Here is a 15,690-nt window from a genome sequence, read left to right as displayed (position 1 = left end):
ATGCTATTAGACTGGATGAGATGGACTGAGGGCGACTTTATAGTAGAAGCTGATGGACCAACCGTCTGTTTATATGGATGGGACCCTTGGTGACCCCTGCGCCCCATGCTAACATCACCACGGGTAAAAGAAGAAGAGTTTGGAGGGGCCCACTGGGCAGCCAACACTCACGGTTCAACTTCAGGTTAAGTCAACATCGAGACCTTTACTGATTTATGAGACGTAAACTCAAACACAGTCGCATGTACAGGCAGTAGGCAGCACACGTTGCATGCAAACATGGACCTGCATAACCAGTATAGAAGCCAGCAGCTGCAGATTTTAATGGAGAAAATTCATATTCAGTTGGAAGTTTTGGAACTGATCATCACATCACATCACATGATTTCAATTTTCCCTGAAACATTTAGCCTGATAAATCATTTTCAGTGTTCAAAAGACACTATAATCATATGCGGGGTTATTAAATAATGAATTCACAATCAGAATATCAATAATGAATAACTAATATAAAGGCATTGTGTCGGTAGAAATGGTTCCTGAGCCTCTTAACAGGACTCAGTCCACAGTATAAATACAGACTGCAGGCTGTTATTCATGTGCAGGTGTTTGTTAAACAGGTTACAGGCCACAGAGAGCTGCTGCTCTGCCACTGAGAACTGTGTGCCTTTATTAGTATTAATACAGTTCAGACACAAACTCCATCTAAAGTCTCCACAGCTGTTAAAGCTGACTGACAGCTGATCCAGCTGTGATCAGCTGCTGCTGTCATTAGAAACGGACGTTGCTTCACGTGACGTTTCAGAGGAAACAACGTCTCATATCTCTTAAAACATATTTCCTCGTTTCCTCTCTCCTCGCATGGTTTCCTTACATCTCCGCATGCATCCCAGGTGGGAGGGACCAAGACGCAAGGAAAAGACGCAAGTGAGGGAAACGCGGATGCAATTAAGAAACTTGGGGATGCATTGTGGTGTCAAAGTCCTACGCTTGCTTATGATGTACGCCATACAACTGTGGATTTTGTTTAAAACGGCGATTTTTTTCATGATGAAGACGAGACAAAATTATTAGCAAACAAAAACTGACTGAACATTTTTTACAAACATGCTTATGCTTGACTCTTTGTCATTGACATTGACTGTCTTTTGCACCCAAATCTGCTCAATAAAAAATTATAAATGGAATCAGCACTTAGTAAACTATATCAAATCTCTGAAGAACTTAACCATAAAGACAGCGACCCAATCATTCCACTTTAAAAAGCACCATTCCTTCCTGCAGTGCTCCTTTTTGTAAGTGCTGGTATATAACGTCCCCTGAACATGGAAACCAAGTTTGTTTAGGTTTGTTTACCATTACCTCCACAACTTTACATAACTTCGTCTAAACCCTGAGGCTGCTTCTAAAGCACGCTTTTTTTTATTAGGAGGATGAAAGACAAGACCAACCGGCACGACATCATCCAGAGGAGACGTACAGCAGGGAGGCGTTGTGGGTTTTATGATGGCCTGTCTACTGTTTGTGTGTGTTTGTGTGTGTGTGTGTGTGTGTGTGTGTGTGTGTGTGTGTGTGTGTGTGTGTGTGTGTGTGTGTGTGTAATTAGCTCCTGTTTTAAAAAGTGTCTAATCACAGGTGATGAGGGCTTAATGAGATAGAGAGTTGTGGCTGCTTATTAAAATAAGTTTGAGGGGCTCCATTTTTTGTCAATGATTAGAGAGAAAACTGAATCATACCTGAATAACAGGACAGCTGACTTAAGATGTTTTGAGACACACATTTAAGTGTAATGGTAGCGGGTTGATACTATGTGTAAAATTGACTTCAGAGTCTGCACTTGATGACAGAGCTCAGACAACGAGATGGGAAAAAAAAATTATATTTATGATTAAAAATCCCCTTTTCAGTGTTCAGTATGGAGAACTTTCTTGCTGTGAGGCAACTGTGCTATCTTACCCCCTTTACCTGGAGTTAAAATGCATATCAGTTTGTATCTAGATATGATTTAACCTGATTACATTTACACGTGGTATTAATATGTGTCTCCAGTGTCCACATTGAGATCTGATTGCTCTGTCTGAAAGGGCTGAGAGGAAGCCTCCGGAGGCTGCACTACGCACACTGCCAGAGAGGTGGCGCGTAATGCGTGGACAGATCAGTCTCAAAACGCCGCCGTTTACGGGGAGAGGGCACGCAAAGTTTGGGGTATGAGGAGAGGAGACGCCGAGCACAGATTGAGGTGGCAGTGGTGGCGGTGATCTCTGTAGTCACGGCAGTCCAGCGATCAGAGGAGCGCTGAGAACGCACTGCGAGTTGAAAACGAAAACGCATCTGGTCCCTGACCACCTCTGGAGGTAGTTTGGCCGATCGGATCACAATCCGTCTTCAATGCGTTTTGGTTGCATTTACACCTGTACTTTCATGTGGTCACGCACTATCCCCCTGCAATCTGATCACCCAAACGCATTTTAATGCCGAGTGTAAAGGGGCACTCTGACACACTCATGCTAGCACAAACCAAATCTGGACAGGATGACTGTAACTTTAGCTGGCATACACATGTGCTACTTACCCACAACCATAATGTTGAGCTCAAAACCCTGCTTCATGGCCTTCCTCCTCATCTGCTCCAAAATGGCGTCGATGCCCACGTAACTGAAGTCCACCACGGGTCCACCGGCCTTCTCCCCGTACGGGCTGACCACCGCCGGGGCCACCATCGCATCAGGCACCGCCGCCTCAGACATGGCACTGCTGCTGTAGCTGGGAATCACCTCTGGCCCTGATCGGACAGAGAGAAAGAGGAGGTTAGAGGGAACGAGATGAGGTGTGATATTAAAGGGTAAGAAGGGAATGGGGCTGGATAGAAGTGACAGATTAATGTCTGATTAGCAGTGGTGAGAATATTAAAAACAAGTAAGTAAGATGAGGAAGTGGATGAGAGAGCTGCATAGCAGAGTATGGCATTGCAAAACATCCACACTACAACAAGAACCTGAGATGAAAACACCTCCTTATATAAGGAACAACTTTATGAACTAAACTGCCAAGATGCACACAAACCTACAGCCAGCAGCCAATTAGCTTAGCTTAGCACAAAGACTGGAAACAGAGGGAAACAGCTAGCCTGGCTCTGTCCAAAGGTAACAAAAAAATCTGCCTAAAGCTCACTAATAAAAAGGCAATAACTCATTTGTTTAAGCCATATAAAAAAACAAGTTTTACAGGAGGTTGTGTGCCAGACTATGTCTTGGCTCCAAGCAGTTGCCAAACAACAGAAGAGACTCCAGGAAGTTATTGGCAGCCAAGAAATAGTCTGGCACCTGACGCCCCCCCACCCCCCGGAAAAATGCAAATTGATGCTTTCAGACTTTGTTTTTTTGGTACACATTAACTAAATAAGACATAACGTGTTAATAATCAGTGAGCTTCAGAGTTGCTGGAATGTGGATTTTGTTACCTTTGGACGGAGCCAGGCTAGCTGTTTCCCCCCGTTTCCAGTCTTTGTGCTAAGCTAAGCTAACCTAACCAGGTTTATATTTAATGGATGGATAGAGGAATGATTTTCTTTTGGGAAGAAAGCAAATAAGTGAATTTCCCAATATGTTGAACTATTCCTTAAATTATCAGCGACATGTTGATCCATGAAAAACACAATACACTCAGTGTTTTGGATGCACCTGCTGGAGGACTACGGAGCGGAAGTGACTGATAAATCTGGTTAGTTGTTTTAGCCGTCTTTTTACTAAAACAACACACACACACCTTTTAAAAACACCTCCTGACGTTCAGACAGAGAGGATGGCTGGTCTCATGCCAAGACAGACTTTTGACTCAACAGAGAACTATTAGAAAATATACTCAGTAGTATTAAAGTACTTAGCACTTGGCAGGAGGTTATCCCTGCAGTTTGTTTTTCTAATGATTAGCTTAATGTCCTCCTGTGGAATGCCTACAGATGTAAGATAAATATTCAACTTTTAATACGTTCACTACGATCTGTTAAGACTGTTAAGTCTCCGATACGCATGCAGAACGTGGCTCTCTGCCTAACAATGTGTTAAGTCAGCGTAGGTGAAGAATTTACAGTGTGTGTATGTTTGAGTCTGTATGTTCGTGTAGCTGCGCCCCCTCACAAGGCCTCCCTTTCCCTCTCCACAGTGCAGAGTTACTGTCCTGTTAATGTGAGAGTGGAAAAGAGGGAGACTGCTGAGGCTGAAACCTGATCCGCTCGCCCAGTTAGCCTGGGTCACACACACACAAACGGAGAGTACATGCTTGAGTTTGTGCATTTAAACACAGTGGACGCCATGACCCCGTAGTACTACACACAGCCTGGACTCTGTTTGATCACATAGCTGACCTGAGGCCTGTACTACCAAGCAAGATTTTATGGTTAGAGAGGTAACTTGAGGTTTAACCCTACAGGGTTTTCCATCCTACGACGGTGGTTCACTTTTTCACTTTACGCTGAACATCTAACCTGCTCCAGAGCAGGTTATATTCCTGATAAGAGATTCACACCGCCGTTATCGGAGACGCAGCTGAAAGAAGGCTGAAATAGTCATACACGCCACATTATTGTCAAAGGGGGTAATGAAGTGTCATCTTTTCATCCATTATACTGACTTAACTGACTTTTCAGGCTGTTAAATTAATAAATCTGTTAATTTACGCATTCATACATCGGCAATTTTTTCTTTTGTCAGCTGTCCTTCCTGCATTTGGCAGCTTCAGCTGTGTTAATTTTAGTCTGATTATGTGTTTAACTTCTTTGTATTTGTCTAATATTATAGTTTGTAAAATGTGCCGCTCTGCTGACAGTAGACTTGTCCATGTCTGTGATTGGTCACATGCTGCAAAGCCCGCCCCTTTCATGTGAACGTGCTCATAGCCAGATGGAGAAACCCTGGGTTGATTTACCAAGTTGATAACCACCGTCGTAGTACCGTTTAGCGGGATCTCGTTTGTTAGGGTTAGTTACGCCAGATAACGAGAAGATACCCTGGGTGTGTTGAACTCACTTCGTAGTACAGGCCTCTGCACACAAGCACAAGCATATGAAAATATGAACATGAACACACACACACACACACACACACACACACACACACACACACACACACACACACACACACACACACACACACACACACACACACACACACACACACACACACACACACACACACACACACACACACACACACACACACACACACACACACACACACACACACACACACACACACACACACACACACACACACACAGGCTGCCAAGAATTAAACAGCTATTGGATTCCAGCTCTGCAACAAATTTTACTCCACAACACTTGACCTGCCTGCCACAAGGAGAAGAAATCCAGACAACTCGCCAGTTCACTCGTATTAAATCAACAAGTCCACACACTTCAAACCTGGCACTGCATTGATTAATGGAAGAAATTCAGAGAAGAATAACACCGCTGTGGAAACTCAACACTAGTTCATGTTCAACGCAGAGCCTTACTTTTATAATGCGCTCCATTGTGTGTGCGTGTGTGTGTGTGTGTGTGTGTGTGTGTCATAGAGACCCACCTATGGAAGCAGCTCTCCTGGCCTCCTTCACCACTTCCCCATCCTGTTCCAGCAGTCAGTCAGCAACTTACTGCGACTTACTGCCCCTCCACCTCTCCTCTGCTGTACCTCCCACATTCCCGTACCTCTGCTCGTGTCTTTTCTCTCTCAACCTCACCCTTTCCTCCCTCCACACACTGATACCGTCCTATCTCTCCTGTCATCAGTTTCCTCTCTCTGCTCCATCTTTTACTTTTCTATCGTCTCGACTCCCCTGTCTTTCTTCTTCGCTGTGACATTAAAATGTTGCCTTCTTCCTCCCTCCCCACTGCTCATCTGGCTTCTATCTTGAACATTACATTTTTTTCCTCCTTTTCTAAACTTTCCTGAAGTCACCTCTTTTATTACCTTTATCTTAGGGATGGGCAACAAAAAATACTAGGGCTGTCGATAGATTAAAATATTCAATCGCGATTAACTGCATGGTTGTCCATAGTTAATTTCGATTAATCACATTTTTTATCTTTTCAAAATGAACCTTAAAAGGTAGATTTGTCAAATATTTAATACTCTTATCAACATGGGAGTGGGCAGATATGCTGCTTTATGCAAATGTATGTATGTATTTATTATTTTAAATTAATTAACAACACAAAACAATGACAAATATTGTCCAGAAACCCTCACAGGTACTGCATTTAGCATAAAAAATATGCTAACATGGCAAACTGCAGCCCAACAGGCAACAACAGCTGTCAGTGTGTCAGTGTGCTGACTTGACTATGACTTGCCCCAAACTGCATGTAATTATCATAAAGTGGGCATGTCTGTAAAGGAGAGACTCGTGTGTACCCATAGAACCCATTTTCATTCACAAAGTTTGAGGTCAGAGGTCAAGGGAGCATGACACACCAAAATTTAGCGCAAGATTGGAGCGTTTTTTTAACCTCCTTTGAGACGAGCTAGTATGACATGGTTGGTACCAATGGATTCCTTTGGTTTTTTAGTTTCATATGATGCCAGTATGTTCAGTCCAGCTTTAAAACTAGGTACAACCTAACCTACATACACATGGCGACGAAAAAGAGCTGAACGTGCTGCACACGTTTTACCAGTGCCTGGTAGCAACGTTGCTACTACTGCAGGCAGCGAATGCGATGGTGAAAACACGGGGAAAGACAAGACGATAGTCGCATAAACTATTCGATTTTTTATCATTTAATGACCATTTAATGAAATTTAAAATCATGACAACTTTTTTTTTCTTTTAATGCTACGCTTGCCACTGTTCATGTCGATCTCTCTCTCTTTCTCTCTCTCTGCTCCACCAATGCTTCTTTGACAGCTATGTGCTGTAAACAGAGATGTTCTTGGCCAGCGGCTAGCTCACCTTGACAGGCGAGGCTGTGACAACTGAGCTTCACCTGAGGCAGGATGCCAGCGAAGCATCAAAGGGAGCGGACATAAAATGAACGGGGTTAACAGACACTTGAGATAAAGTCTCATATATCATCCAACAGCAGCTACACCTGCATGGCACTAAAACAAAATTAACCTCCTTCTTCTCTTTTAAAATGATAGATAGATAGATAGATAGGTTCTCAGTTGCAAGGATCTGCTGCATTTCTTTTCGATAGTGAACTGAATATCTTTGGATTTTGGACTCCAACAAACAGTTGAAGACAACGCCATGGGCTTTAGGAAACTGTGATGAACAGTGCTCACTATTTTTCTGACAAAAAAATTGATTAAATGAGAAAATAATCATCTGATGCAATCCTTCTCCAATTGTGATCAGTGTGGGTATAAAACAATAATGGATTTCACCTAGATTCACCTAATCCATGATAAAATAACCAATGAAATGCAGTTTAAGTGATGCTGTGATCTTGCCCCTATTCTCTCACTATTTCTATTTTTGAAGGCTTCATGTGTACAAACCAATAGAGGAACCTGTATTTGATATAAGGTCTTGTCCTGAAATAAGTGTCTCATTTCCTTGTTTGAGTGCAGGGTATACTGAGAACAATACCACCCACATCTATTGTATTAACAAGCTGTCTGTTCTGTTTAACAAATAGTAAACACACATCGATCTCAGCGTGGGTGGAAAAAGCCACCAAAAGAGAGAGCGTCTGCGTATCCTGCATCTTAACTAGCTGGTTTCCCGGGGAGAAGCAGCTAGCCTCTTCGGAGCACCGTTAACTGTCTTTCATGAGTCAAAGTAGAGTCAAACACTGTAAAAGACTTGGCAAACGTGGAGCACACACACAAAAGAACAAGCTGGAGCATTACTGTGGGAAACCCAGCTTTACGCAACAATGGAAATCAATCACTTTCATTACAGGTAGTAAACCGTTTCGGCCCCGCGTCGTCAGTTTCAGTAAACTACAAATCCCACAAGTGAAGCGTTGATTCTGTTGTTTTGAGTGAGAATAAAACCAGACTGGTGAAGGACTCAGGAGGAGTCTGCTGTAAAACATCTGGATGAGCTGACCATTTATCAGACAGAGGCTTTCATACCATCAGCTCTTCCATGATGTCCTGCCAAAGCGCTGTAGACCTATAATGGCTCTTAGCCAGTGAACACAGGTGTCAGGAGACAGCCGGTTGGAGCATGACCCTGTAAATCTTGAGACATTTGACCTCCACATGAAAAATGTCTGGCCCTGGTGGCTTACCAGCTGGTGGATATTACCCCAACACAGGCCAGTCAAAACACTGACTGACTTTAAAAAAATACAGGTTCATGCCAGGTCAAATAGGGATGAGAACACATGACATACTAGGGCTGGGACGATATCTACCGGTTCGATACTATCACGATACTTGGGTGCCGATTCAATATGTATTGTGATTTTTAAGTACTGTGATTTATTGTGATTTTTGTTGACTTTTTTAACACTACACCATGGGAAAAAGTTGAATCATAAACTTCTAGGGACTTTTACTTTGGAAAATATCTAAATTAATACAGTAAAAATGTTTATTTTTCAGCATGTATGTAGTCAGAGATGTCCTGAAGTCAAATATATCAGTCGTTGTCAGGAATTATTTATTATTTTCTTTCCAGCAACCCAAAAATCAAAGAACAAAGACATTTCCCTCACAAATTATTATTTATTAGTATTTTCTTTTTAATCTATAAGGGACATGTAATGTTTTATACTTCTGGTGAATATAATCCAATCAATCTTATTTCCATATATGTATTTTGTATATACAGTTCCCTTTGTTAACACCTTATTTTGAAAACCGGACGTAGTCACACGTGTCTACGTCCTCTAACTTCTCCAAGGTGGTCTCTAGCTCTCCCGTCAGCTCCTTTCTCTTTATCCATCCATGTTCAGCTCCATCGGGGCCGTTTGAATGCATTTAACATAAATGTCAGTATATGGGTGCTCTACAGTTGTAGCGTCGGCCCATTTGACCACGGAGATGCGAGCGACAGCCGGCTTGACCGCACGTTACCGCGATACGATAACGTTTCCTGTCCATGACAGAGTTAGCATGCAGCTTTAGCCGTGATGTCTAGATCTGCTTTTCCTGCAATGTGTGAAGCCCAAAGTGTTTCCATACTTTACTTGGTGTGTAGTGTTTACCACACTGGATTTAACATGTGAGGGTGCAGGTCGTATCCACGCGGACCCTCCAACGTTTTCTACTTTTTCGTTCCGGCTCACGGCGGCCGGCTCAGTTTGTTTTGGTTTAAGGATACGGAACGGGTATGACATCATGTTACTCAGACTTCAACAATAAAAGCGGTAACTTCCTTCTACCTCTGCATAGACTCAAATGAAGCAAATATATCAATTCTGGCTTTAAAAAAATCTATTTCAAACTCGCGATACATAGGTGAATACATTTTTTTTCCCATCCCTAACATTTAATGTCAGTTGCCTTCCAGACAAGGGAACCGGAAGTGCTAAAATGCTAACTCATTTCCGTGTTTTAGGACTCACTCCTGTAGCACTCTAGTATGGTAATGTATTTGAGCAATATTATGTATTTATTCCGGGACCTTAAATTTGGTTGTTGCTTATTTAGTCACAAGTCTTTTAAGTTGCAGAGAAATATTTAAGATTCAAAACCATGTTTTCAGGGGCTATAAATCACCTCGCAATGTCTTACGCATCCATAATGTATGCAATACATCACCGATTTAAGAGTTAATCATTCCTCAGCTCTACTCTAAAAGGTTTTCCCCCTGAATCAGGTCCTGTTATGGGATTGCAAAATTAATTTTAGAAATTGGAAAGCAGAGAATGACTCAGTGTTGGGCTTGCTGTGATCCTGTTTTCAATTACAGGCAATAAAGAACATATTTTTTTTCTTGCTTCCAGCGGTATCGGATTACTTTGCTTTTTGTAAACATGGCCGGCAGTCTCCGATCCCACAAAGCATTTTGAGGAAGGGAGAAAAGAGACACGAGAGCAAGGAGGAGAAAATCAAGGCAGCAAGAAGGGATGTTGTCAAGAAGAGGTAGAAGGGCGTCAGCAGTGTGGGGAGAAGCATGAGATAAAGAGGAGAAGCAAAAAGGAAAAGGATTATTGAGTAGGGGGAGGTAAAACAGATAAGGCCAGGAAGAAGATGACAGAGGAAGGAGTGTGGAATGGAGGAGGAGGAGGAGGAGGAGCAGGAGGAGGAGGAGGAAACAGTAAAACAGAGTGGAGAATAGCCTTTGTGATTTATTCCACTTTTGGGTCATTCCTCTCTAACTACACACAGGCATTCAAAACAGGGGATGTAAATACAGTTGAAACCAGTTAAACACGTTCCTGTTGGCTGCCTCTTTCAAAGAAAAGAAGAACTACGGAGAAAACTGCGACTGTGTTGTCTATGTTTAGTGGAGATGTGGTCTAAACCACTGAGCCGTGCCTCAGCTGTCCGGGGTGTTGATCTTGACAGCGTGGCGAGCAGGTCAGAGGTCATGTTCCCAGTTTAGGTTGGAAAAGAGTGGCGCTGAGGTTAGTCCATTTATGACAAACCAGTGGTTTGACCCCCTCTTTACAAACTGACTTGAATCACAAGAGAGGAATCCAGGGACTGGAAACTTGGAGCAAGTTCTTATCCAGCAGAGTGATTCACTCACTGAATCCTTAAAACTCTGATAAATCTTCCCCTTTGTTTAGACACTTTTAGGACTTTTAGTATGTAGAAAGCACCACTTATTTTCTACTATTTTAATGAGCCATAATACCATAATGTTTCCTCTACCAGTCGAGTACTCTTAACTCTTTCATAAATCTAAAGAGAGGATGACTCATCAAGATGAGTCCAATTATTGTTTATACTGATTAGTATTAGGGATGGTCTACATTGTTGTGGTTTTGTCTTAATTACAGTAATACTACTAATAAGGCATTCAGAGCGCAATAACATTGAAAGTGAAGTTGCTTTGTCCGAGCGTAACACATCCCGCCACCATTCACAATCCTTGAACTCGCGTATTTCAAGTCAAGTCATTCCACTACTTGTCTGGAGCATGTCAAACACACATTAGCTGACTAATCCACTGGATGGGTCGTTTGCATCTTTGCTCTGGTCTAAAATCTTTTTATGGGCCCCATTTGAAAACATCTGCTCCTCTTGTCCTTTATTTACATTCCCGGACAGGACAAAAGGAGGTTTGCGGTCTAGGCTCATCTTAACATGGCTACACTTGTATTGATGGTGACCCAGATGCTTCTTCAGAAGTGTGTGGGCTGCTGCAAATCCTATTATCAAAAAAAGGTTTCTGTGAGGTATTTCCAGTGATTCTCGAGCTTGCTTTTTCTACGGTTGAGATAGTACAAACACGACTATGAAAAGAAGTAAGTGCATGTACCCATTAAATTGCTTTGAACTGGGGATCCAGAATCAATTAGATACCCCAGACCACATGGGTTCAGGGCAGGCCCAGGGGAGGGATATAAACATGTACACACACACACACACACACACCCAAACACTTTTTCCCACCCTCTGACAGTGAATCCCTTAATAAAAGGGGGAAATTGGAGTGGTGGCAGTGCAAACATGCTCTGTTGTGTTATTAAAGTCACAGTGTTTGTGCAGCGAGGCCCGGTTCCCAGAGTCCTCGTCGTTCAGCTCTCTGGAGTAATGTGCCCTTTGACCCCTGGAGGGTCCAACTAGCTCATCGTGTCACCTGGCGCTGGACACTGAGCGTGCATCTGTCTGTGTGTCAGATATATATATATATTTGTAAAGGCATGTATGTTAACTACGTGTCACCTCTCCACAGCTACAAAACCAACGCTACTTGATCTCTAACAGTCTTAATACAATCTTTCAGTCCACAAGGCCCAGGTTGTTTCCATGTCGGTGCAAGTAGCTTCGGCATCTAACGCCACTTTGCAGACATTTGAGAAATGTTTTGTAAATGGCAGTAATGACAGTAGAAGCCCACAGGTTTGTCTAGACTGCCAGAGGAATGTGTTCGGTCTCCACACTGCGGTGGTGCACAAGAGAGCTGTTGTCTTTCTAGACTCTTTAACGGCCTCGGACACCGAGTACAAGAAAAAGGTCCTTCAACTGCAACAAAGTGCATTTTGCAAACATATATTATTATAAGCAAGAGCACTTAACCTCACGGACTAACTCATCAATCCAAGACTCATTTATTCAATTTCTAACTCAACATCTACATTCCTGCAACTGACTGAACATTTAAGCCTTACAGAACAATATTCTAGCCCAAAGCAACTGCTAAACATTAACCCCCGAAGTGTGTTTACTGACTCAGGAAGTTTGCAAACAGGCTGAATAATAAGTTAGCTAGCTATTATCTGTTAGCTGCTCACTGACAGGAGTTGTAAAAGTCATTAGCCGGGCTGTGGTAGCTAGCCAGTGTAGTTCTTTATCTTAGTGTGCTGGTCAAAGTGTATCGGTGAAATGGTTGGCTGACAGCAGGCGTGGGTCTGCAGGGTCAGGGGGGCTCAGGAATCTGACCTCTGTCCTCAAACATACCTCACACTACGGACAACAGTCAGGAGACGTCAAACAAAATTTTCACATATAGTTGTATGTCAATATGCAGAAGTACAAACAACATTAAACAAACATTAGCAACAATACTTTTATTTTTAAATGTATAAATATCAGTATGTTTAAACTAGGGCTGTCAATCGTGATTAATCGCCAATCAATCGCACAGTTTTTATCTGTTCAAAATGCACCTTAAAGGGAGATTTGTCAAGTATTATAAACATGGGAGTGGGCAGATATGCTTGCTTTTTGAAAATGTATGTATATATTTATTATTGGAAATCAATTAACAACACAAAACAATGACAGATATTGTCCAGAAACCCTCACAGGTACTGCATTTAGCATAAAAAATAATATGCTCAAATCATAACATGGCAAACTGCAGCCCAACAGGCAACAACAGCTGTCAGTGTGTCAGTGTGCTGACTTGACTATGACTTGCCTCAAAACTGCATGTGATTATCATAAAGTGGGCATGTCTGTAAGGGGAGACTCGTGGGTACCCATAGAACCCATTTTCATTCACATATCTTGAGGTCAGAGGTCAAGGGACCCCTTTGAAAATGACCACGACAGACCACGTGATTTTGGAGCGTTATTTAGCCTCCTTCATGACAAGCTAATATGACATGGTTGGCACCAATGGATTCATTAGTTTTTTTAGTTTCATATGATACCAGTATCTTCACTCTTGCTTTAAAACTGAGCATGTTAATGCGTTAATGAAATTAGTGGCGTTAAAGCAAATTTGCATTATTAACACGTTAACTTTGAAAGACATCATTCCTCTAGAAATATTTCCACATCTCATAATACTCAGAGGTGAGCGGTCAGTAGAACTCATGGCAGGTGTGTAGTGATACCCGAGACAACTCGTAGGAAATGTGAAAAGGCCCACTGTTGTTACTAAAATATGTGATAATATCGGGTGTGCTGTTACCCATAGCAGCAGTACTTTAACGCTTGGATGACTTTAACTGATAAAAAAGGTGCATTCACTCAATTTAAGAGGTCAACTTTATTTCAATGTTGAGACGGGAAATCTCAAGGTCTCCAAGGCTACTAATAAAATGTTTCATTCTATCAACGACACAACCAGCGGGAAGCCTTGGGCTCTTTGACACACTCCACAATCGGTGTGTGTGTGTGTGTGATATAAAGCCCGTCACTCTGGTCCTCTCCAGGCCTCAGGAGTAGTATTTATGGTCTGTGACTGACCCACATACAAAGCTCAAGACTACACTAGCAGACAATACCTTCAGAAGACCTAACTACTGGCTAGGATCATTTGCTTGGTTCCAATATGAGTTTGACATGATTTCCTGCATTGACTGAGTGTGATTCAATTTTCATTCAGTTCTTATTTTTCGACCTTTTGACTGCAGTCTGAATGCAGGTTCAATATGAGTCACTTATTATGGCCTCTAATCACTGATATCAGCACTTCACCTTTGAAATCGTAACAGCATAATAAATGTCTTTGATGTCTGAACTTCACACACTTGATACGGTCGGTTTACTACCATCCCTTCGTACAGTAGTACAGTCCTTGTTGTCTTTTAGAGGACATGCTCTATTTTTAAATTCCAAAACGTCATTTTAGACTAGGCTTGTTGCTGTAGTCTGTGTTACCGGTGATACGTGGTGGTCGGGCACACACCGATTACATTACTTGCCCACCGCCCCCACTGTCATTTTGCTTTTTTTTTATAGAAATAAAACCCATTTAGTTCATTTTGGCGTATCAGCGCCGTGTTATCAAAACATAGTCGTACTACGAACACTACAATCTGAAAGTGAAAGCGTCTGCTCCGAAAGGAGTCTCAGCTCAGAGTAGCAGGAGTCAGATTACACACATGGGACGAGAGAGTGTTGACAGACAAGACGATGGCGGGGGATTTGGTGTCAAAGCGAAAAGCAGAAGCGCCAATTTGGCAATACTTTGGTTTTAAACCCAAAGCTATAAGGGAACCATAACGTTAATGAGGCAATCGCAGCGGCTCCAAGTAGAATCCTGCAGCCTCCTAGCGAAAGCTGGACCAGAGAGGTCAGACACACAGCCACTCGACGGTAAAGATCAAAGTAAGAGCTCTACATATATTGAGCGCCGTCTTTTCTTCTAAAACGTCGGGTATAATCGGTAACACCGGTGTTGTCACAACTTTATTAACCGGTGGGGAAATGTCCTCACCCTCACATCCCTATTTTAGACATTGTGTGCATTACCCACTCCACTCAGGTATTAAGTCCTACACTTAAAATAGTTAAGGACTGTTGTTGTTGTTACATTATATGTCCTGATTTACAGCTGATCTATTTGTGACAGATGAGGGAAAGTAAAGATTCCTGAATGCCAACTGAATCAAACATTTTAAACAACTAAAGACAAGACAACTAAAGCAAACAACTTCTCACGCCTCACGTTTTACAACACCTATTCTTATAATAAACACAAAATGCAAACCTCCACACACCAGGAAACTTGCTATTCTGAGAATGTGCAGCATGTTGAGCCACAACCTTATCAATTTTACAATTACAAAGCTCCGGTTACATTCACGAAATATTTTGCATGACAAAGTTATGATGCTGAATTCCACAACAGATACATAATCTGACTGCTCTGACTTATTGGCTGACTAAAACGTCCGCAGACACACACACACACACAAAGACGTTCAAGATACAGAAGGTAACGATGACCTTTTCAGCGTACCATCAAACACTGGTGAAAGGCCACCGTCTGTTCTCGCCTGGCAATGCACAGGGGCCACAACAGAGCTCCTTTCAACAGCTCCCTGTGTGTGTGTGTGTGTGTGTGTGTGTGTGTGTGTGCACGCTTGTGAGGCAAAACAGAGGCGGGTGACTCTCTAAAAAGGTGAAGGGTGGCTGCTGTTTTCCATCGCTCTGATATTATCAGAGAGCAATGCCTTGTATTCCTCAGGTCAACCCCTAGACAACAAAGCCTGGATGATACAATGCAGAGGCTCAGCTTTGTTCCAAATGCTGCCACATCGCCAGTTAACCAAGAGATCCCACAACCGCTTTCTCATATAAACACACACGGAACAGAAAGCAGAAAAAAAATTAACTTGAAAGAGAAACTTAAGATGTATGGGGCGAACAAAGCAGCTCAAACAGA

General features: G+C 42.4%; 1 protein-coding gene across 8 annotated transcripts in view; it reads right to left on the bottom strand.

The window, feature by feature from the left end:
- The window catches only part of LOC119501292 (septin-9-like), a 130,891-nt gene that overhangs the window by 11,568 nt on the left and 103,633 nt on the right, over positions 1-15,690 (bottom strand). For 7 of the 8 annotated variants that reach the window (XM_037791567.1, XM_037791571.1, XM_037791569.1 and 4 more), the window contains one exon: positions 2,573-2,782. In XM_037791567.1, coding sequence (XP_037647495.1) covers positions 2,573-2,782 — 210 coding nt within the window. Of the gene's footprint in view, positions 1-2,572; positions 2,783-5,579; positions 5,680-15,690 lie in introns of those variants that run through there. The other variant, XM_037791575.1, reaches the window with a different exon arrangement.

The sequence above is a fragment of the Sebastes umbrosus genome, chromosome 14 (assembly GCF_015220745.1).
Source record: "Sebastes umbrosus isolate fSebUmb1 chromosome 14, fSebUmb1.pri, whole genome shotgun sequence".
Lineage (NCBI taxonomy): Eukaryota > Metazoa > Chordata > Actinopteri > Perciformes > Sebastidae > Sebastes > Sebastes umbrosus.
This window is presented reverse-complemented; position numbering and strand designations above follow the sequence as displayed.